At 35.6% G+C, this 23053-nt stretch overlaps 1 protein-coding gene across 4 annotated transcripts in view; it reads right to left on the bottom strand.

The window, feature by feature from the left end:
• Nucleotides 1-14645: 14645 nt before the first annotated feature.
• Nucleotides 14646-23053, bottom strand: part of LOC109420070 (protein cappuccino) — a 70854-nt gene continuing 62446 nt past the window's right edge. For all 4 annotated transcript variants that reach the window (XM_019694372.3, XM_062851394.1, XM_062851395.1 and 1 more), the window contains 3 exons: nucleotides 15577-16509; nucleotides 14848-15145; nucleotides 14646-14782 (listed from right to left, as the gene is read on the bottom strand). In XM_019694372.3, coding sequence (XP_019549917.3) covers nucleotides 14662-14782; nucleotides 14848-15145; nucleotides 15577-16509 — 1352 coding nt within the window. In that variant the 3' untranslated portion in view covers nucleotides 14646-14661. The remainder of the gene's footprint in view (nucleotides 14783-14847; nucleotides 15146-15576; nucleotides 16510-23053) is intronic.

Raw genomic sequence — 23053 nt, 5'->3', positions numbered from 1 at the left:
AAGTATCCAAGGAAAATTGCCTAGAAGAATCCCAGTAAGAATGCCAGAAGAAATCCTTAGAGGGATTCCTGTAGGTATCACAATAAGAATTTCTGGAGAAGATTCCCGAATAAAAGTCAAGAGGGGAGGAATCCAATGATGAATATTTGGAGAAATCCTAGGAACCAAATGCTTTAGGATTTCCAGTAGGAAACACAGAAGGCAAGGCTCATATGAAGATTGCCTTGAATAATCCCAGCAAGTATTTAGAGGAATCCCTGGAGAAATTCTTAGAAGAATCCCTAGAAGAATTCCGGGAGGTATTTCAGTAAGAATTTCTGGAGGAGACCTAGGAGGAATTGCTGAAAGAAACATAGCAGGAATAGCTTGAGAAATCCAGCTGAAATTCCTGGAGGAAGAGTATGAGAAGCTTATGAGAGAATCCTTGGATTAAATATCTTGGATAAAAATTCTGAAGAAATCACAGGAAAAATCTCAGAAGGTATTATTAGAAGGATTCTGGGATGTATCATTGTAGAAATCTGTGCATAAATCCTAGGAAGAAATACTGGAGGAAACTATACAGGAAACGCCCGGAAGAATCCAAAGAAAAATCCTTGAAATACCTAGAACCGGCACCTGCAAGAACCGGTAAAGGTATTTTGAAAGAATTTATAACGAAGGCCCTGAATGAATCGCAGGAGGAATTTCTGAAGGAATCTCAGGAAGATTTCCCGAAAGAATTCCAGCCACAATGCTAGTATAAATTAAATATAGGAATCACTAGAAGAATTCCTGGACGTATTCTGGTAAGAATTCCTGGAGGAATTGCTGGAGGAACCGCAGGAAAAGTTGATTGAGGTATCCTTGGAGGAAGGTCAAGACGAGTTTCTGGAGGAATCTTTGAATAAAATCTCTGAGAGAATTCTTGGATGAGTCCTTGGAGAAATCCGTGGTAGAACAATCAAAGAAATTTCTGCAAGAATTCCAGGAAGTTTGCCTGGAAAGATCCCAGCCAAAAAGCTAGGAGAAAGCTCTAGAAGAATCCGTAGCATAATTTAAGTTCCACAGTTATCTAGTAGTCTTAGAATTCCGGGAGGTATCATAGAAGAAATTTCTAGAGGAATTCTAGAATCAGGAATGCCGGGGATATCCTAAAAGTAGTTCCTCTAACAAATACCTGGAGGAATACCTACAGTTCTCCTTCAAAGAATCGGTAGAAGTATACTGAAGGAATCCCTGATGGAATCGCAGGAGGAATCTTAAGAGGATTTCCCGAAAGTATTGCAGCAAGTAAGTATGCTAGGAGAATTTCCTAGAAGTATTCCTGAAGGAGTCCTAATGGAGATTGTTTGAAGAATTCCAGCTGGAATTCATGGAGAAAGGTCAATAGAAGATCTCGGAGAAAACCTCTGCGGAACTTCTGGAAGAAACTCTGGAGTAAGTTCTGAATAAATCCTTGAAGAAATTTCTGGAAGAATCACCGAAGGGATTTTTAGAAAAAAAAAGCCAGCTAGATTTTCCGGAAGAATTTCTGAAACTTCCCTAGTAGAATACCTGAAGGTTCCACAGTGAAAATTTTTGGAGGAGTTTTAAGAGAAATTGCTGCAAGAGTCGCAGCAGGAGTTGCTTGAGGAATCCTAGCCACAATTCCCGGAGGAAGGCCAATATAAGCTTTTGGAGGAATTCCGTGAGAAATTTCTGGAAGAATCTCTGAAGGAATTCCTAAAAGAATCACCGGAGAAACTTCTGAAAGGATGCCAGGAAGATTGCCCTGAATAATCCCCCAGGAATTCCTGAAGGAATCCCAATAGAAATTTTTGGAGGAATCCCTAGAAGAATTCCAAAAAGTATCAAAGTAAGAATTTCCGAAGAAATCCTAGGAGAAACTGCTGGACTCTGCAGAAATGTCTAGTCAACCCCATGAGAACTTTCTGGAGAATACTATGAGAAGTTTATTGAAAGAAAAATCGGTAGGAGTTCATAAAGAAGCCTAAAGAAATCACTGTATGAATAGATAGAGATATTTCTGGAGAAATCCATAAAGAAGTCTGTTGATTGTTCTTACCAATATCCTAAATGCTAAAACGTACAACAAGTATACAAGTAATTCTCGGTGTGCTTAAGTTTTGTTGAAATGTGCCATTAATAAATATTAGAATTATTGCGTCAAGTTTTAAATTTTAGATGTCTGTCAAGAAAAAATTCTAGGGGGTGCCAAATGTGTTCTAGGGGGTGCCAGGCACCCCTGGAACCCCCCCTAGCTACGCCAATGGACATTGCACAATAGTCCGAGGGTCGTATTTAGAAGGAAAAAAATGATTAGGTACGCCTAAACTATTACTTTTAGCTATATGATGTCTACGAACAAGATTTTTCATATTTTTTGAATATTTTTTCCAACAAAGTGAAATTGACCCTAATTTCCAAATGTGTTCTCAAGATCGCAATGTCAACTTTTCATTGTTTTCATCCTAGAGAAATAAAATGTTCTACAAAGTTGAAAATCACTTAATTTTAAACAACTTTGCCGAAGAAACCATATTAATAGTTTGAGAAATATTATTTTTTAAAGAAAAAAAAAAACTAGGGTGACACTAGAAAAAAGATTTTCTTTCGATATTTTTTATAGGGTAATGGTTCCCTTATTGAGCATGTGATGCCCATTTTCATCCTACCTTGCGAGCACCATATTATAGACAGCTCCATATTCTGAACAGTCGGCTAACGCAAAACAGATTTTCCTTTTATGAAGCATATATTGAATCGTTGAGGTGTTAATTTTATTAAGCCCCTCTATTATCCAATCATTACAAAACATATCGTTTTTGATTGAACTGCGAACGTAGATAATGTGTTTGTACATGGTAAGTAACACTATGTGTTCAGAATTAGGACCACGGCTTCTTATGGTGTTCATAATTAGGAACATGTCGTCCACAAACAAAAATATGTCTAGATCAGAGACTGGAAGTTATTATGAGATTTAATTTATTTTATACATTTAGCTAGACAACAAACACACTTGAAGGTAATGTGAAGCATTATCTCTAGCAACAAGAACTTCCATTTATTTTAGTGTTTGTTGTGAGATTCCCTCAACCGTTCAGAATATGGGTACGGCACGGTACTAAATACAAAGGATTGAAGCTTATTTTTGTTTTTTTTTGTTAGAAGTGAGCACGCATGAAACCAAAAACAACTAAATTAATCGGTGCCGTAACCTATTGTTTTCGAATAGGTAGGATGAATTTGGGAGCATGAGATTATTTATGGCACCCTACATTGAAAACAAAAACTTCGTTCTGAGCAGAGCGATTCCAAGCAACAGCATCAAAATTAAGGAAAATTTTTAATTCATGATTTTCTATTGAACTGAAACTTTGCACAGTTTTTCAGTTCCATCTAAATCGCCATTTTTCGATATCAAATTTTTATTTAGAGCCACGACTAACTTTTCAAAAGGGTGTATGTGAAAATGGTTCAAAAATATTCAAAAATATGCACAGCAAAAACGGATTGTTCGATTGTTATGAATTTTTCAGCAAAGTTAGATAGCTAAATGGTGATTTCTAAGAAAATATACACTGTGAAAAAAAATCTATTTTATCATTGAAAAACATCATTTTTGTCACAAAAACTCAAATATCTCAAAACCCTATCTTTTTACCAACTTGAATTTTTTAGGGAAAACGGTCCATTGTATTAGCAATCTACCATAAAAATTTGGTGATGGTAAACTAATAAACAAAAAAGTTATAACATTTCAAAAATTTCACAATTTTTACATTTAGTAAAAAAAATTTTTCTGTGTAAACTATTTCGGCCGGGAATCGCGATTTGATGGTGATTTTATTGTTCAGCAAAGTTAGATAACTAAATGGCGATTCCTAAGAAAATATACACTGTGAAAAAAATCTTTTTTAAAATTAAAAGGTATCATTTTTGTCACAAAAACTCAAATATCTCAAAACCCTATCTTTTTACCAACGTATTTTTTTAGAGAAAACGGTCCATTGTATTAGCAATCTACCATGAAAATAAACAAAAAAGTTATGACAATTCAAACATTTCACAATTTTCACATTTAGTAATAATTTTTTTTAGTGTAAATTATTTCGGCCGGAAATTGAAGTTTGATGCTGATTTTATTGTTAATGGCCTTGCGTAAGTAAAACAAGTTGTTTTTATTATATATTATATATACATATAATATAATATACTATGTACCGTAATGTTCCGATTTTATCACGCCCTCCGCGCATTAGTCGTTTATTCATTAATTTGCTGTTACATTTGAGGACAAGTGTTTTCCCTCTTCTTCAAGATGAATGTTGAAAGCGTGTTTTCAACGTTAAAAATATTGAAATGGGTATAGATGTTGAAGAATATTACAGGGCATTATTGAAAAGGGGCGTAATTAAATTGTTTAAACAGATGTCGCTGATGGCAATTTCTCAGTTGTTGTCGTTTTCGAACTTCCTGCGCCCTGCTTTACCGATGATATACAGATGGCTCGTTTGTCAAATTCTAGACGGCAGGACGTGCAAATGCGTAATTTTGTACACAATGTGGACATTTGGGCATAACCAGTCTCTTTCAGTTTATCTATGGTGCTTTCGGTGAGATTTCGTAACTCTTTTGAACATTTTTTTTCATCAAACGGTCTACAAGAGAGCGTTGAGTTGAAGACCTTTGAGAAAGCGACTGTTCATCTTGTTCGTTAGATTATAATAAACAAAATCACTTATTAATTTTAACTTACTTGTTTGGTGTTGGTGGCTGAAGAAAAAAAATACTATACAATTTTTAATATTCATAGCGGTAGTATTTTTTTGTTTTTTTCGTGAGCATTGTCAGGTATGTATACAGACAAACAAACGTAACACTGGCGAAATTTTCATTGACCACGCCTTCAACGATCATTTTGAATCTTGGTTGTGGCTTTCATAACAAGAAGAGCGCCCATCGTTTTTCTTTGCGTTTGACGTTTCACACTAGCGCCTTCTGATGACGATATTGCACAACGCAGTGTTTCGTGAAACATTTCCACCAGGTGGTGATAGTGTGAACTGGGCGATGAATTTTCACTAAAATTGTTCTAGGCGTTTCGTCTGTTTGTCTGTGGTATGTACCTCTTATGCATTTGTTGTTGTTGAAGTTACTCGCATTCTTCCGATCATAAAGTCTGTTCTCTACACACTTAATTTTGATTACCGAGTTCGGTATTTTTTTGACGAGATTAAAACTGCTGAGCACCGAACTCGTTCAGCAAAAATGCATTGTTTACCTTTTCCATACGATTTTGACAGTTGTTTTACTGAGCCTAAAATCGATTACCGAAACTACCGAGATCGTACTGCTGTTATAATCTCGTCAAAAAAGTACCGAACAGGCAATTCAGAAATAAGTGTGTAAGAGGGATTTTTTTTGCGGATAAACTAGACGTATACGCGTATAAAAAAACTTTTATTATACAGCTTTTTTCTTAAAAATAAATTCAATTCAATTTTTCTTATAATCAACAGCTTTTCAACACTATCAAGGGATTTTTTCACCAGTCACGTACAATAAAAAGTATGACAATCTCAATATTTTTGATCACAACACTGGATCGCGTCTAAGTTTCAAATAGATACTACAGTAATTACGAATAATCAAACTCAAGTATCATGAAAACAACTTGTTTAATTCAGGCGGTAGCCTTTACAATAAAATCACCATCAAAATATAATTCTCGAAATAATTTACACAGAAAAAAATTTTTTTTTTGTTACTAAATGTAAAAATTGTGAAATGTTTGAAATGTCATAACTTTTTTGTTTATCAGTTTACCATCACCAAAATTTTATGGTAGATAGCTGATATAATGGGCCATTTCCCCTAAAAAATTGAAGTTGGTAAAAAGATAGGGTTTTGAGATATTTGAGTTTTTGTGACAAATATCATATTTTTTCAAAGTAGAAAAAGAAATTTTTTACAGTGTATATTTTCTAAGGAATCATCATTTAGTTATCTAACTTTGCTGAAAAATTTATAACAATCGAACAATCCGTTTTTGCTGTACAGCTTTTAGAATATTTTAGAACTATTTTCGCATACACCCTTTTGAAAAGTTAGTCGTGAGTGAATATGAAGGTTTAATATCAAAAAATGGCGATTTATATGAAATTGAAAAACTGTGCAAAGTTTCAGATATTTTTGAAATGGTCGCTCAGGATCGACTGACATGACTCCGTGGAATTCCTCATTTTTGTCACAAAAACTCAAATATCTCAAAACCCTATCTTTTTACCAACGTAATTTTTTAGAGAAAACGGTCCATTGTATTAGCAATCTACCATGAAAATAAACAAAAAAGTTATGACAATTCAAACATTTCACAATTTTCACATTTAGTAATAATTTTTTTTAGTGTAAATTATTTCGGCCGGAAATTGAAGTTTGATGCTGATTTTATTGTTAATGGCCTTGCGTAAGTAAAACAAGTTGTTTTTATTATATATTATATATACATATAATATAATATACTATGTACCGTAATGTTCCGATTTTATCACGCCCTCCGCGCATTAGTCGTTTATTCATTAATTTGCTGTTACATTTGAGGACAAGTGTTTTCCCTCTTCTTCAAGATGAATGTTGAAAGCGTGTTTTCAACGTTAAAAATATTGAAATGGGTATAGATGTTGAAGAATATTACAGGGCATTATTGAAAAGGGGCGTAATTAAATTGTTTAAACAGATGTCGCTGATGGCAATTTCTCAGTTGTTGTCGTTTTCGAACTTCCTGCGCCCTGCTTTACCGATGATATACAGATGGCTCGTTTGTCAAATTCTAGACGGCAGGACGTGCAAATGCGTAATTTTGTACACAATGTGGACATTTGGGCATAACCAGTCTCTTTCAGTTTATCTATGGTGCTTTCGGTGAGATTTCGTAACTCTTTTGAACATTTTTTTTCATCAAACGGTCTACAAGAGAGCGTTGAGTTGAAGACCTTTGAGAAAGCGACTGTTCATCTTGTTCGTTAGATTATAATAAACAAAATCACTTATTAATTTTAACTTACTTGTTTGGTGTTGGTGGCTGAAGAAAAAAAATACTATACAATTTTTAATATTCATAGCGGTAGTATTTTTTTGTTTTTTTCGTGAGCATTGTCAGGTATGTATACAGACAAACAAACGTAACACTGGCGAAATTTTCATTGACCACGCCTTCAACGATCATTTTGAATCTTGGTTGTGGCTTTCATAACAAGAAGAGCGCCCATCGTTTTTCTTTGCGTTTGACGTTTCACACTAGCGCCTTCTGATGACGATATTGCACAACGCAGTGTTTCGTGAAACATTTCCACCAGGTGGTGATAGTGTGAACTGGGCGATGAATTTTCACTAAAATTGTTCTAGGCGTTTCGTCTGTTTGTCTGTGGTATGTACCTCTTATGCATTTGTTGTTGTTGAAGTTACTCGCATTCTTCCGATCATAAAGTCTGTTCTCTACACACTTAATTTTGATTACCGAGTTCGGTATTTTTTTGACGAGATTAAAACTGCTGAGCACCGAACTCGTTCAGCAAAAATGCATTGTTTACCTTTTCCATACGATTTTGACAGTTGTTTTACTGAGCCTAAAATCGATTACCGAAACTACCGAGATCGTACTGCTGTTATAATCTCGTCAAAAAAGTACCGAACAGGCAATTCAGAAATAAGTGTGTAAGAGGGATTTTTTTTGCGGATAAACTAGACGTATACGCGTATAAAAAAACTTTTATTATACAGCTTTTTTCTTAAAAATAAATTCAATTCAATTTTTCTTATAATCAACAGCTTTTCAACACTATCAAGGGATTTTTTCACCAGTCACGTACAATAAAAAGTATGACAATCTCAATATTTTTGATCACAACACTGGATCGCGTCTAAGTTTCAAATAGATACTACAGTAATTACGAATAATCAAACTCAAGTATCATGAAAACAACTTGTTTAATTCAGGCGGTAGCCTTTACAATAAAATCACCATCAAAATATAATTCTCGAAATAATTTACACAGAAAAAAATTTTTTTTTTGTTACTAAATGTAAAAATTGTGAAATGTTTGAAATGTCATAACTTTTTTGTTTATCAGTTTACCATCACCAAAATTTTATGGTAGATAGCTGATATAATGGGCCATTTCCCCTAAAAAATTGAAGTTGGTAAAAAGATAGGGTTTTGAGATATTTGAGTTTTTGTGACAAATATCATATTTTTTCAAAGTAGAAAAAGAAATTTTTTACAGTGTATATTTTCTAAGGAATCATCATTTAGTTATCTAACTTTGCTGAAAAATTTATAACAATCGAACAATCCGTTTTTGCTGTACAGCTTTTAGAATATTTTAGAACTATTTTCGCATACACCCTTTTGAAAAGTTAGTCGTGAGTGAATATGAAGGTTTAATATCAAAAAATGGCGATTTATATGAAATTGAAAAACTGTGCAAAGTTTCAGATATTTTTGAAATGGTCGCTCAGGATCGACTGACATGACTCCGTGGAATTCCTCAGCAGTTTTAATGTATTTAATATGCAACATTTTTCCCAAGACAACAAAGTTCCATATCCTCAATTTAAAAAGTTATTCAAGGTTTTTTTTTCTAAAAATGGCTTATTTCTGGCACTAAATATCTCAGAATGGCGCAAACCGATTTCAGATCTTAAAGTTTTGTTTAAGGACAAACGTCTTGAACCCCACAGTGCATCAAAACTTCAGACGCACATATCCCAGGAAGCAAACTTCAAACCATAGTGCATTTCATTATATCTTGCTCACTTGTAATAAGCTTAAAATAAGAAGCTCAGGTGCGCTGGTTTTGTTTAAGAAGAGATTTGTGCGCTCGAAATCGTGAGTAGGTGCCAAAGTCGACCATTGTGGCGGCCATTTTGGAATTCTAACAAGTCTGTCCTTAAGGCCCCTTAGCGTGTCAGCTCAAATTTTACTCTTCTTATTTGATTCTTATTCCAAACAATCATCAAGCACGATAGTAGTTGTGTAGCCTTTCTATACCAATTCCATAAACAAACAAAAATAGCACCTCTTTGTCTCGGTACCTCCAATGTAAACATTTCGAGAATATGAATCATTTGAAAGCAACTCAAGCAGTAAACCACTCTACTTCAATGAATAACAAGGAAACATATCCAAATTTCACCAAAAATGTTAGATTTTTTATGTAACAAGCTAGAAATGATCGAATTATTTTGGTACGCTCTCCCACTGTTTATGTTTGCTGCAACAGCAGTGCTGGCGGACCGCTTGGTGAAGATTTCGTAAATTATAATGCTTTGCTTATATCACTAACAATTATGGTAAAAAAGTTAAAAAATAATCAACCCACAAATTGTTTTTGATTTTACGACGCATAAGGGGCTGTCCATTAATTACGTAAGGGTTTTTGGGGGGAGGGGGGGTTTGAGAAACCTTACGCGCCATACAAAAATTTTTGGGTTCTCATACAAAAAATCTTACAAGGGGGGGAGGGGGTGTCAGAAAATCGCAAAAATTCCCTTACGTAATTAATGGACAGCCCCTAACCAATGTGTTTGACTGGATTTTTTAATTGATTTCGATTAATTTCATTGATGCTTTGGCCAGCAGGATCGACATCACTGCGTGCAATGATCGATGATTGTGCGCGCCAAAAGACACCACCGCGCTGCCGTCGTCGTCGTTGGTACTGCGGTGGGTGGTAAACACCGCCAACCACATGTCTAGTGCGGTCGAAACAAATCGTTAAAAATTTCTACTTTCGAGTGATCTAATGCTTTGAAATCGTGATTACTTGGAAAGAGGCTTGTATTTGAAGTAGTGTGAATACATTTTTATGCCGAATATCTCGCGTGGAATTGATTATTTTATAGAATAAGATAAGTGTCGATTTTTTTACAAATATGTATTGGTGCAACCCAAGTAACAGAACCAGCTGAATAACAGCTTCTTGAACTAAAGTTAGCTTGAGAGTGATTTGTTCCATTCTTGTACAGCAAAAATGTTTGTTGGGAATGTTGTGTAAAGTTGATTTCGGTCAATGATTTTGAAGAAGCCATTTTGCGATGACACGCTAAGGGGCCTTAAGAGATCTTATTCCCATCTTTTAATGATGAAAAAAAAAAATCAAAAAAGGGGTTTTCTTTTAAAGCGTTTAATTCAGGAAATATGTTTTTTTTTTTAATAGAAAAAAGCGCCCCAAGTACGAAAATATAAGAGATACGATTTCCATGTCAAATTTAAGTAACAATTAATTTTCGCCAATTGGAGCAGACCCTAAGTACAAAAAGTGTTCAGAACGAAGTATTCCGAAAAAAAAATGAACCAATCAAAGCATTTTGGAAGAATGCCGTTTCTTCTAAGGATTTTGTTCCTGGTGGAATTTCTTCAGAAGAAACGGGTTTCTTAAAATGTAATGATTTTCTTAATGAAGGCATGATTCACCGACCAGAAGTTATTGACGAAAGAAAAATTCCATGAAGTGAAATCGATCATTGCAGATACGCCCGTATGATCTTAAGCGCGAGAATTGTGCGTTTTTTTCCTCTACAGGGCACTGCATGAAATTCTCTCCTTCTCTTTCACACTTACAGAAATTTTGTAAACAACAAGGCCAAGAAACGTCAAAATCTCATACAAAATCAAAACAATGCAGTGCCCAACAGCTCTCAAGTGCAGTCGATATCCGCATTCCAACAGCTGTGGAAACCGATGTAGTCAGTCGCATTGTGCCATGTGACGTGTTAAACTTTGATGTACATATTCCAATGGTCCACTGCACGAATTTGTTATGGCCTGCTTACTCTTACACGAAATTTGACGTTTGAGCGGTGTCGGCACCTCTCAAACGTCAAATTTCGTGTGAGAGTAAGCAGGCCAGAATAAATTCGTGCAGTGGACCATAGTTTCTTTACTATAATCATTGAGACCTCATTTCAAGCCTAACTTTACAAAATACCATATGTAACAATTGCCTTGAACAGAGAAAATCGCCTCCAAAATTTTGGACTTAACCCTCTAATACCCAACCCCCCCTTTAGGCGGGGTATAGTTTGAGCATTTTTGTAATTTTTGTTTCGTCCCTAATAAAAATGTATTATACACTGGCGATTGAGTGAATAATTGAATCATTCGGTGTATGATCAAGATGATAGCCCGAAAGGGTTGTTAAGCACGTTGTAACATATTTTTCTATTAGGGGTGGAAAATAATTCCCTCCCCATGGATATTCGATCTTGACGCGATGGGAGGGCTTAACCCATTAGCACTTTGTGCGCCAATTTATTCATTTCTGATTCAGCCTTAAGATAGATCTGGAGCAACATTTGAAAAGGGCCCAAGAGGTCTTGTGTCTTTTTTCTAAAACGCTCCGTAGGGCATAACAGCAGCCCGCCCACGCAAATGCACACCGTTATCTGAAAGATCGATGTTTGCTCTATCTGATAACGGTCTTAGTTTTTGCTAATAAGCTGAGGGGGGCTCAGGAGCGACGTGTGAAGTCATTGTTTACCAATGCTTGTATGCCCTTTTCTAATGTTGCTCCAGAGATGTGAATCTGGTTTAAGAGCTGAGCAGAGGTGAAAAAATCGGCCGTAAATGCTAATGGGGACCAGAGGAGTATCCGCAGTGAGCCTATCACAATTTCCAAAGCAATGTCATAGTTCAGCTTGCATAGACCCAATATTTTAGGAATTTGCAGTTAGATTTTGAGGAGCGTTACGTAAAATTGGGTGTGGGTGGTATCTGCGTTACACTTACTACTCATCATTATTGCTCTAGGAATCTAGAAGGCAATTGACGCTAGAAACTGCACTACCAGTTGAGCCTAGACAAAAGTAGCTAGTAATAGGAAACTATGGGCAGGATAACAGTATTAAACATCGATTTCTTTTCATTATTATTTATACATATCTTCCAAACGGGTGCATAGAATTTGGAACCGTTTGAGCAGGAGCTCCTATTTTGAGTGTTAGTAATACCACGTAATACGTTTGTACAGGTCGGACTCAATTGTCCGGAGTCGGGTTCTGAAGCTTCGGAAACGTGTGACTGGGGAACGAAATGTTGTATGTATAAAGCTAAAATTTTGACATTTTGTCAAGCTAATTTTGATTAGTAGCCACTGGCTCTAGCCAGTAAATATTTCAGCTTTGTACATTATTCCGTTTGCCAGATGTGGTTTTAGGAGGCTTCAGAGTTTGAATCCGGATAGTCCAGTCCGACCTGTACTGTATTTTCAGTAATTTTCAACGTAATAGCCATCCGAAAGACCATACGTGTTTTTGTTTATCTCCTAGTTTTTATTGTGGCATAACATAACAGGTAGGAATTAGGATATAAAGACGTTAACGACATGCCAGGATTACAACACATTCAATTAAATTGGGATTTGAATTTTCATTTTTTTTTATTTTTAAATTTAGACAGCTAAAATGATTTCATTGTTTTGTTATTTATTTATTTTCAAGTCAAAATTAATTTGCATATTTTTCATCTAAAAATAACCAATCAAACCCTTCCCTTCCCACGACTTTAAACGACTATTTCTATGCCAAAAAAGCGTTTCCGAAAGAAGCGCTTGAACAAAAAATATTGCAAATTGGCTGAATTTTTCGCAATCAATGAACTTTGTTTTGTTGTAAACCAATAGGTCCTTGATTGTTTATCAATAGTTCTACTCAAACAAGTAGTTAGTAGTTGGGTTAAACTTATGAGGTTACAGTCATATTCTAAAAATTACTGCATCATATTTATCTAATTCCATTTGTCCAGATTTCGTCGAAAATCGATGGTGCTCTCTAGCTAGAACAACCATGGGAAGTGGAGGGTTAAACCCATGTTTCATTGAATTTCGCCGTATTATTTGCATAATTGTGTCAAGTCCACTCCAATTCCTTCCCCCAACCCATACCATTACCCCTCCGATGGTGTTCATGTGGTCCGCACGGACTATTACGGCCATTACCCCTCCTTGATCTTCGGCTTTGGATTGACTTGCGCTCTTATTGCCCCACCAAATGCTGCAAAATGAAAATGAAAATGAAATTAGGGGTGGAAAATATTTTTTTTTATATTTTTGGCTGATATGTAAGACGGTTTTGTATATCTCAAAATGGTTTTTGGTGTATTTTAAAGCGTATTTACATTTAAAAAAAACATTAGGGGGATTCACTTAACAGCGTTAACTGATTAAACTGATTAAACGACGCGATCACCGAGGCAATCTTTTATTATTTCATTTGCAAAATCATGAAACATTTCAAATAAGCAGAAAATCATGGCTTACGCAGCAATTTAATCTGTTTAGTGAGTACCCCTTTAGTCACCTTTTAGAAGTCATTGTTTATTTTGTATTGAATCGCTACAATAACCATATTTTATTTTTTTCTCAAATCATTCTATTCTAGTTTAATAGTTTAACGAAATCGAATACACTCTAAAATTATTTTCCTTAAAATTACACGGAAAATAAAATTTTATATGAAAAAAAAAATAAAAATAAAAATATTTCAACAACAATCATAAAATCTCAAAATATTTTCATCTAAAAAAATCCGTACCCAGATTGGCTTCCAGGAAAAATATAAAAGTGTGGGGGGGGATGTTCAAAAATAAAAATTAGAAAAATCAAAAACTGAAATTCACGAAATCGAGAATTAAAAAGAATCATCTTCCAAAACATGTTTAATCGATTTTAGATGACGAAAAATTATATTTAGATCAAAATCAAAAATTTGGGTATTAGAGGGTTAAAAAAATGTTATTAGTTTTTCCGTCTCGGGATAGCTCTACAGATAGACTCTATACCACTATATGCAAAATAATCAAAATGTCGATTTGTACATATTTGCGACATATTTGCGTACGGTGTTTTGTGAAGTTAGGTCTCAATTTGCGGATGGAAAAGGGATATTTCTCCCTAAGAGAACAACAATCAGTTTTAATTGTTTTTTTTTATTATTATCGTTCCACAAAATTACGTTTCTGTAAATAGTTTTGTTTCCATTTTGGTATTTAAGTTTTTTTTATTCATATTTACAATGAATAATATTCTGTTGCCATGCTTAGGCCAAAGCATATAAATCGATACACTATAAACTAATCTATCATATTTTCGTTGGAACAAGATAAAATAGTAATTACGTAGTAATAGCGATATTGTTATAATAATGATAAATATTTTTCGATTTTTAATAAATACATCTCTGATAGTTTTTCATCAATATGACGATACAGTAGTATTAACGATATGCTTAAAAACAATTTAATTTGATGCCTCTTTAATGGTTGGGAATAAGCGTAAGATCTCTATTATTACACTTTACATAACTTTTTCGTAAAATGTGGTTTGTGTGTGTCTGTTTTTGATAGTCAATTTTTCAATAGAATCTGACGAAGATTTAAATTATTGGTTTCAAACTATTATCCATGTACCAATTCCAAGTGAATGTGTAATTTCACTGTTTATTATAAAATCTTGTTTTATACAGGTTCTTCGAAATATGTTTTCTTTAAAATAAGATTTTGAGTTTTTAAGAACAGGTTTCGTTTTGTTACGACTTAAAAAACGGTCACGATGGTGTTCTTTTTTTCATTCTTAGGTATATGTGAATGAAACAATCCAATGTATAGGTACCCATTGTTTAGCTTTTATTACTCAGTCGCTTCAATCTTTCCTTCAAAGAACTTGTCTTCATTTTGCTGGAAGATGTCTGCTTGGTAATGCCATTCGTGGTTGGCGGCGGCCGCTTAGTTTTCTTCAGCCTGAAAGTAAAAGATGATACACATCAGAGCAACTTGTCCAATCCCTTCGAATGATAAATTCTTACAATTCAGTGGACAGATGAAGAATTTCTTTCTTGAAGATGCTCTTCAAATCATGGGTGAATGGCGCCCAAAGTTCAAAAAATTGCTCTGGTTTGCAGTCCTCGATGACGCCCGATTTTGGCGTGAATTTGTAGAAAACCATCGTTTTGAGGAATATCTCCCGGCACTCGTCCAGCTTGCGGAACTGCTTTTCGATTCGTTTGCTGGCCACTTCGATGAAAGCCTCCATCTTTTCCTTGAACGGCTGAATGTTGCTCTCGGCCGATTCTTGTATCACTCGTTCGGTTGTGCATCGACATTCTGTAATTTAAAAATTAATTCGTTGATCCGTTGATAATTCGTTGATCCGTTCTCGAACCAAATCGTGACATAAACCAAAACATTTCTAGCCTAACATGTACAAAGAGCCTAAGTGCTTTCTGTAAACATAGCGTTACGTAATAAATGGATGCTGCTTTATCCATTTGTCTGCAAATATTCAAAAGCAGGATGCAACAAGAAGGTTTTAACATTACCCCGCTTCTCCACTAGACAGAAATGGCTTGCCATTTTGCTGCCAGAAAGAGAAAACAGCGAGAGAACATTTCTGTCATGACACATCTGTCCAGCAAAATGGCAAGCCATTTCTGTGGAGACGTCGGGTTAGTACGAGATCCAGTCCATTTGTTTGCTTCTCGCGTGAAGTATTGCAACAAAAGCTAGTTTAACCGTTTAACTTCTAAATTACTTACCATCCGTTCTGGTTTTGAGTGAATTGAGCTGTGCCCGGCAGTCGTCGAAATCCACCAGTACAGCTCGGTCCAGATCGCCAGGATCCGGAACTGGCAGTTGCACCTCGTGTAGAAGCACACCCTGCTTCCTGCATTGGGCTATGTAGGTCTTAATGATGAAATGCAGCAACGTGACGTTATTGTCTTTTGATTTCACATCTTTTAGCTTTCCGAGAATTTCCAGTCCGAATCCGTCGGCTTGACCACGGGTTCGGTTACCGCCATTCATGTAGTTACCAAGGGTCAAGATGATCGAGAATAGGTGTTTGAGCTGTTCGCTTTCGATCAGAAACTCACAGGTGTGTTTGACAGTTTCGAGTTTCCTCGTGACCGAAATGTAGAGTTCGTCAAACTCTGCCTGGAATACGATGCATGAGATCCTTTCCGAAAAGGACGAGATCTCCGAAATTCGTAACAGGAATTGTTCGGGAGGATCTAACGGTATGTTTCCCTCGGCACATTCCTTTATTTGTGCCAGCTCTTCCTCCGTGGCTTTGATTTCGAGGATTTTTTGCAATGCTTCCAGACTGACCACGGATGTATCGCAGTGGTAGATGGCGAACTCTATCTCATCGAAATGGACGTGCAAACTCTTAGCGAATATGCCCACGTTCTGCGACCGTTTGCTGTCTAGTACCTTCACCGTTTTCTCCGGCTTCTCGACTTTTTCTTTGATTTTTGGAACTACCACCTGCCGGGAGAATAACTCAGTAAACTCGTCCATGTTATCTAGATTCGTTTCTTCTAGCTCTTGCCAAAGTGCAGGTTTGACCTCTTCGGGAAGTTCACATGGGGCGTCGGTTTCGGTGACCGGGCTCGTTTTAGGGGCTACTATCCTGGTCCAGTAGAGGGGTTTCATTGGCTTCGGGGGATTAACGGCAGTCTTACGGAGGGCTGCAATGATTTAGATGGAAAATCCTAAATCTATCGATTTGAACACCGAGTGTGAATCTATACAGTAAATGTGAGGGTGAATGTCATAGTTGCTGTACAAGTGGATGATTGTCATTGCTCTACTCTAAGGTGGTTCTTTTCTGATAGAAGGGCTATTTACAAAGAGCTGAGGATGCTAAGGGAAGCTTCTATATGATACACTCCATTGATTGTACCAGACACCACGTAAAGGAAGGATTGAGAAAAGAAAATCTATCAGATCTATCTACGTTAAAAGAAGAGGATAGGCGGTTTATTTTTCATTTTTGTTGTGCTAGTATTACTTTTTATAAGTTTTCTGTGTCTGCATTTTGATTATAAGGGTCTGTGACTATTTGGGCAGGAGGACTGGAAACTTAACGTTACATCTCTTACATCTGTCAGAATCAATGTAAGCAACTAACGCTGCGAACAAAAGGCAACCTGCCAGAGAAAAATATGATTACAGGATGGACCAAGAACAATTATGAAACCTCGTCATCTTGAGTTCACACTTCGTTATCCGTTTGTATAACTGAGCACAATTAATGTTATTTGTTGTATGTTGCTAGTTTGTGTTATGTTTTTGTGCATTTGTAATGTTCCATTTTTGTAAATTTTGTAGTCTTCTGCATAGCATTTTCTGTAACGGCACCCAACGTGGGGCGCGATGCATTTGTAAGTGTCCCTTTTTTGTTACACATGCCGAAAAAAAAACAGAAAATCAGTTTCGAATGAGTGTAATCAGTTATTGCAGTACTACCCAAACTGTGCGCCGCGGCGCTGTGGAGCGCCGTGAACATCTCTCAGGTGCGCCGCAGGCTCTTAAGTCAAAATGAAAAGAATAAACTTTTATTATTCAAAACGCGAAATCTCTGTTTTGCTGTTTGTTGTTTTGTTTAGTAAAACTAGTGTCGCTTCACAGACTTTTTTATATTACAAAGTCTTGCCTTTTTGAAGAAGTCTACGAAAGATAGTCGCTCAAAAAGGGCTTTCTTCTTTCCAAATATTCAGTTAAAAATAAATGTTGCGAAATCATCGGATGTTCTACGAATGTTGTTCCTGATATCCTCGTGGAACTTTAAGATAAAGAAGACCAAATTTTTGAATTTCCGAAGTTCTGACAATTTTAGTTAAACTTTTGAAATTGTTATTTGTACTTTTTAATGACGCAGCTTTGTTTTCGATTTCATCAATAGCTTGTAATTCAAAGTAAATATTTCAAAGTCCTACTTGAAGTTCTGTTCAGAATTATTGCTGTCAATGTCCTGGTCTTCATGCTGTCTCAAACGTTTCGGAACGACATTTTTACAAACATCACTGTTGCATAACAATTCTGCGGCAATTTATATGTCGATTTCGTGCATTATTCTGGACACCCTTTCTTTTGTGTTGTGTCGCTTTACAATCTATTTTTTTATCTATGTTTCTTGCAGTTTGACAAACCACTTCATTTTACAATTTTGAAGATTTTGCATTGCAATCGCGAAGAAATTTAAAATTGTTGTTAAGTTCTGTGAATCGTCAAGCCATTTTTCTTTCAAAAAAAAAATACATTTTAAGAGCCCATTTTTTCAGATTCTAAGAACGTTCTTGACTTGATATCCCAAGTGCTTGCAGGACATTTTCCCCGAGATTTTCCCAAAATCATTGAAAAACGCATGGTCCGGTTTTACTCAACGCCGATCATCTTTGTAAAAAGTTGTTGGTGCACCGCGACATTTTTGAAAATTTTGAAAGGCGCCGCGGTAGCAAAAAGTTTGGGAACATTTGAGTTATTGTACCATTTAATTCCACCCTTGTTTGCTTATCCTTTGACAGATACGCGTATTTCAACTATCACTATCCTCGGTGTCAGTTACAGATTACAAGTGGTAGTCGAAATACGCATATCTGTCAGAGGATAAGCAAACGAGGGCGGAATTAACCCTCTAATACCCAATCCCGCCTTTAGACGGGGTATAGTTTGAGCATTTTTGTAATTTTTGTTTCGTGGAAAATCATTTTTTTTTATATTTTTGGCTGATATTTAGGGCTGTTCTGTATATCTCAAAATGGTTTTTGGTGTATTTGAAAGCGTATTCACATTTTTTAAAAATCATTGAAAAATTGATGTTATAGTCACCTTTTAGAAGTCATTGTTTATTTTCTATTGAATCGCTACAATTAACATATTTTAAATTTTTCCCAAATCATTCTATCCTTGTTTATTAGTTTAAGGGAATCGAATACACTCTAAAATTATTTTCCTTAAAGTTACACGGAAGATAAAATTTTCTGTGAAAAAAAAAATAAAATAATAATATTTCAACAAAAATCATTAAATCTCAAAATGTTTTCATCTAAAAAAATACGTTCCCCAAATTGGCTTCCAGGAAAAATATAAAAGTGTGGGGATGTTCAAAAATAAAAATTAGAAAAATCAAAAACTGAAATTCACGAAATCGAGAATTAAAAAGAATCATCTTCCAAAACATGTTTAAATCGATTTTAGATGACGAAAAATGATATTTAGATCAAAATCAAAAATTTGGGTATTAGAGGGTTAAACATACACGGTGTAAAAAGGTGATATATTCCCGAAATCTGACAGCTTTTTGATGACGTAATTCAAAACGTTCATAGGTGATCTAGTACTCTACACCAATTTGCTCAACGTGAAAGACGATAAGAGCGACGTCACATGTTTACATCCAAAATAGATGTTTACATATGTTACTAGCCTGCCTTGTGATCTTTATGCCGTGCTCTTATACAATAACTGATTACACTCATTCGAAGAGGGTATTCTGCTTAGAGGGTTCGAAAAGTCGGTACATGAAAATCAGCTCTTAAATACACGGTGTTAGGTTCATGAGTGCAAACTTTATAAAGGGTGATAGAGGACCATAAATGGTGAAAAAATTGTTCTACGCATATGGTCAAATCTCAACCGTTACGTAGTTATTGAACTCCCCAAGTTTTTGACTCTTATTGCCTTAACTGGCTATAACTAATGGTCAAACTTATCGCAGTTTTTTTTACTCTTATTCGAAAGATTATTGAATTTTCTATCAAATGGCATCTTTGAATCGATTGGTTTAGTTAAATAACTAAATTTACTAGAGCAAAATAGCTAAAAATAGTGTGTTTTTGTTTGTTTATGTCAATTATCTTTGAAACATGCGTAATAAATTAAAATTCTTTCTTTGGCAAAGTTGTGGCCCCTGTTCCACTCTACAATTCGTTCTTTGACGCCAAACTTCTAACTCTTATCGTTTTCTTGTAATTTTGATTTAAATGTGCGGCACAGTGCGCAAAAAAGTGCTTACCATGACGATTGCAAATTTTTGATCTGAAATGCGACGTTTAAATCAAAATTGCAAGAAAACGATAAGAGATAGAAGTTTGATGTCAAAGAACGAACTGTAGAGTGAAACAGGGACCACAACTTTGCCAGAGAAAAAATTTTAAATTATTACGCATTTTTCAAAGATAATTGACTAAAACAAATTAAAACACACAATTTTTAGGCTATTTGCTCTAGAAAACTTAGTTATTTAACTAAACCAATCGGTTCAAAGATGCCATTTGATAGAAAATTCAATAATCTTTCGAATTAGGGTAAAAAACACTGTGATAAGTTTGACCATTTTAAAGTTATAGCCAGTTAAGGCAATAAGAGTCAAAAACATGGAGAGTTCAATAGCTACGTAACGGTTGAGATTTGACCATATACGTAGAACAATTTTTTTCACCACTCATGGTCCTCTATTACCCTTTAAAAAGTTTGCACTCAGGAACCTAACACCCTGTAGGGTGCCTGTACCAGTTATCGCACTACCTAAGGAAAACTACTTCTACAAAAATAAGAAGAAGACCGACGAATGTCGTCGATATGTCAAATGATAGATTTGCTTTCATACTTTACAGGAAAAATATAAAATCTGAGCCAACCCCACTTTTACTATTTATTACGGCGTGTGCCAATGATAGGAACCCTGTACCAGTTATGGACATACTTTTTAATTTCGGTTCCACTTCGCACTATTTACATGTATTCCTTATGGGATTTGCCATAACTGGTACTCTATGGCAAAATAGGGTGCAAGGAAGCCGAAATTTTAAGGAAAATGATTTATTTCTATCATAATTTGAGCAAAATGTGAACTTTAAATGAGTGCAATCATCTTTTATGAACGTGCTCTATTGTTCACATATTTTTTCTTGATGATTTGCATCGTTTAAGATTGAAAATCAACTATGGCGAATTTGAGGTACTATAACCAGAACTGGTACACTGAGCCTATATGTACGTCTACTTTTGTCAGAATGCTACCAATTTAACCGCTCTCATAAGAGCACCTTTGGCCGAATGCCGTTTGGCCGAACGGCATTTGGCCGAAAGGGTCATTTGGCTAAATGCCGTTTGGTCGAAAAATGAATGATGTAGGGTAAGTGTAACAGTTATCGCCATAGTGGTTCCCTATTTGGCCATAGTGGAAATTTAGAAAGTTTTTAAACTTTGACTTACTATGAACGTTTTAAGATCAAGAATTTAAATGTTTCTTGTCATTAAAACTCTTGAAATGATGCAAAACTTTGAATTATCTCAAATAATCACTATGGCCAAATAGGGAACCACTATGGCGATAACTGGTACACTCAGCCTACTCAAATGACCATACCATTGTTCTCAGCCTCAGTATAACTTGAAACAACAGTCTATGAGTCAAAGAAGAAAAAATCTGTGATAAAATAGACGCCAACGCCAACTAATCTCTGAATGTCAAAACTAAAAAGAATAGCCTAAGATTTAAAAAAGGTAATATTTCTGATGATCATATTGGCAGTTAGAATGTCAAAAATTTCTTCTGAATTGTTTTGATCACGGTTCGGCCAAATGGCGTTCGGCCAAACGGCGTTCGGCCAAACAGCATTCGGCCAAATGGCCGGACACCTTGACTTAGCCACCCTATTCTACATGGTTATCAAATTACTCGCTCTGATTCGTATCAGGGGAGCTGTAGCTGTCCTATTCTTATTTATATAGGACAGTTTCAGTGAACTGTCTGCATTAAAAATATGAGTTAAGTTGGTAAGTGTCCAATGCAAATTTCACTATTCTTAGCAATACTACAAAACTCCACAGATTCTAAAGATTATACCAAATTTTTGAAGATATAGCAATTATTTTATTCTTCTGCAGAACTTGTTATCATGTAGGGAAGTGGAACCATCGCGGCAGGGCTTCTATTTTGGGCACTTTTCCACTATAACTCAGTCAATTAAAAATCAATTGACACAATTTTTTGAGCGCGATGAGATACGTTTGTTTATCTAGCTGTGTACCAAATTTCAAGTCAATTTGTTTGGAATTTACTGAGTTATAGCGAAAAAGTGCCCAAAATACCAATCACTGTCCAAGTGGATGGGTACCCTTGCCTCACAATATACAAATTCATGCAATGGCAGGTCCTTCACTGTGAAAGTGCTCAAACACTAGGGGGATTCACTTAACAGCGTAAACTGATTAAACTGATAAAACGTCGCGATCACCAAGGCTTATTCAGCAGTTTAATCTGTTTAGTGAGTACCCCTACTGAGTTGAAGAAAAGGCAAGCAAAGTTTCAATGGGAACGTACAATAATAAAGAAGAAGAAGAATGTTCGGTGGAAATTACAAAAGTTTCGGTGATCGAAATTCTGATATTTTTTGGCTGATTTTCGACATTTTGAATTTTTCCTTGACAATTTCTTTCCCACGACTTTGAACGACTCTTCTTATGTTGAAAAACGTTTCCAAAAAATGCCATGAGAAGTAGAGGTTTGAATTCTACCTGCTGAACTTGGCACTATGTTTTTCGAGTATAAATCTTGAACCTTCTGATAGTGAACTTGCCGTTTCCGAATCAATTCCAGATACATTTTGGGCTAAGAATACATAACCTTAAATATAATAAGAACAAAATACTTTTGAAGAATTGATTCGGCCGATTCTCCAAGAGAGTGCAACCAAGTTTCGTTCATTTGGCTACGTTTAGGAGGGCTATGATTTAAGTAGGCGGCTGTTAACTGTGCTATAACCCAATTAAAACAAAGGCAAACGTCACTTTTTTACGTGAAGCACGATTTGTCGAAGTTGGTACCTCTGAATTTTTATTGTTAGAGATTATTTTATAATCTAAAAACTCAGCCCAGTTAGTTAAAGTCTTTCACTAACTGGTCTAAGAGCTTAGTACAACAAACGAAAGTTGACTGTATTTGTAAATTTCGAAAAGCAATAGAATATTACATAAGTTAACCTGTTTGACTCCAGGTAAAAAATAAAAGTTCAAAAAATCGCCAACAGCCCATTTCTCAACAGAATTCAACCAAATTTTGAACACAAACTCGCACAACACTATAGTCTTAGAAATATACGTGATCAACATTTTCTTGGACTTCTGGATGGAGTAAGGCCGGTGGGTCACTGGGTCAAGTCGGGCAAAAATAAGGCCAAGTACGATTTGCACCCCCATAACTTTCTTCTTAACGAAGTTTTCAAA

This window comes from Aedes albopictus, chromosome 2 (genome assembly GCF_035046485.1).
Source record: "Aedes albopictus strain Foshan chromosome 2, AalbF5, whole genome shotgun sequence".
Classification (NCBI taxonomy): domain Eukaryota; kingdom Metazoa; phylum Arthropoda; class Insecta; order Diptera; family Culicidae; genus Aedes; species Aedes albopictus.
Note: the sequence above shows the minus strand (reverse complement) of the source record. Positions and strands in the feature narration are given on the sequence as shown.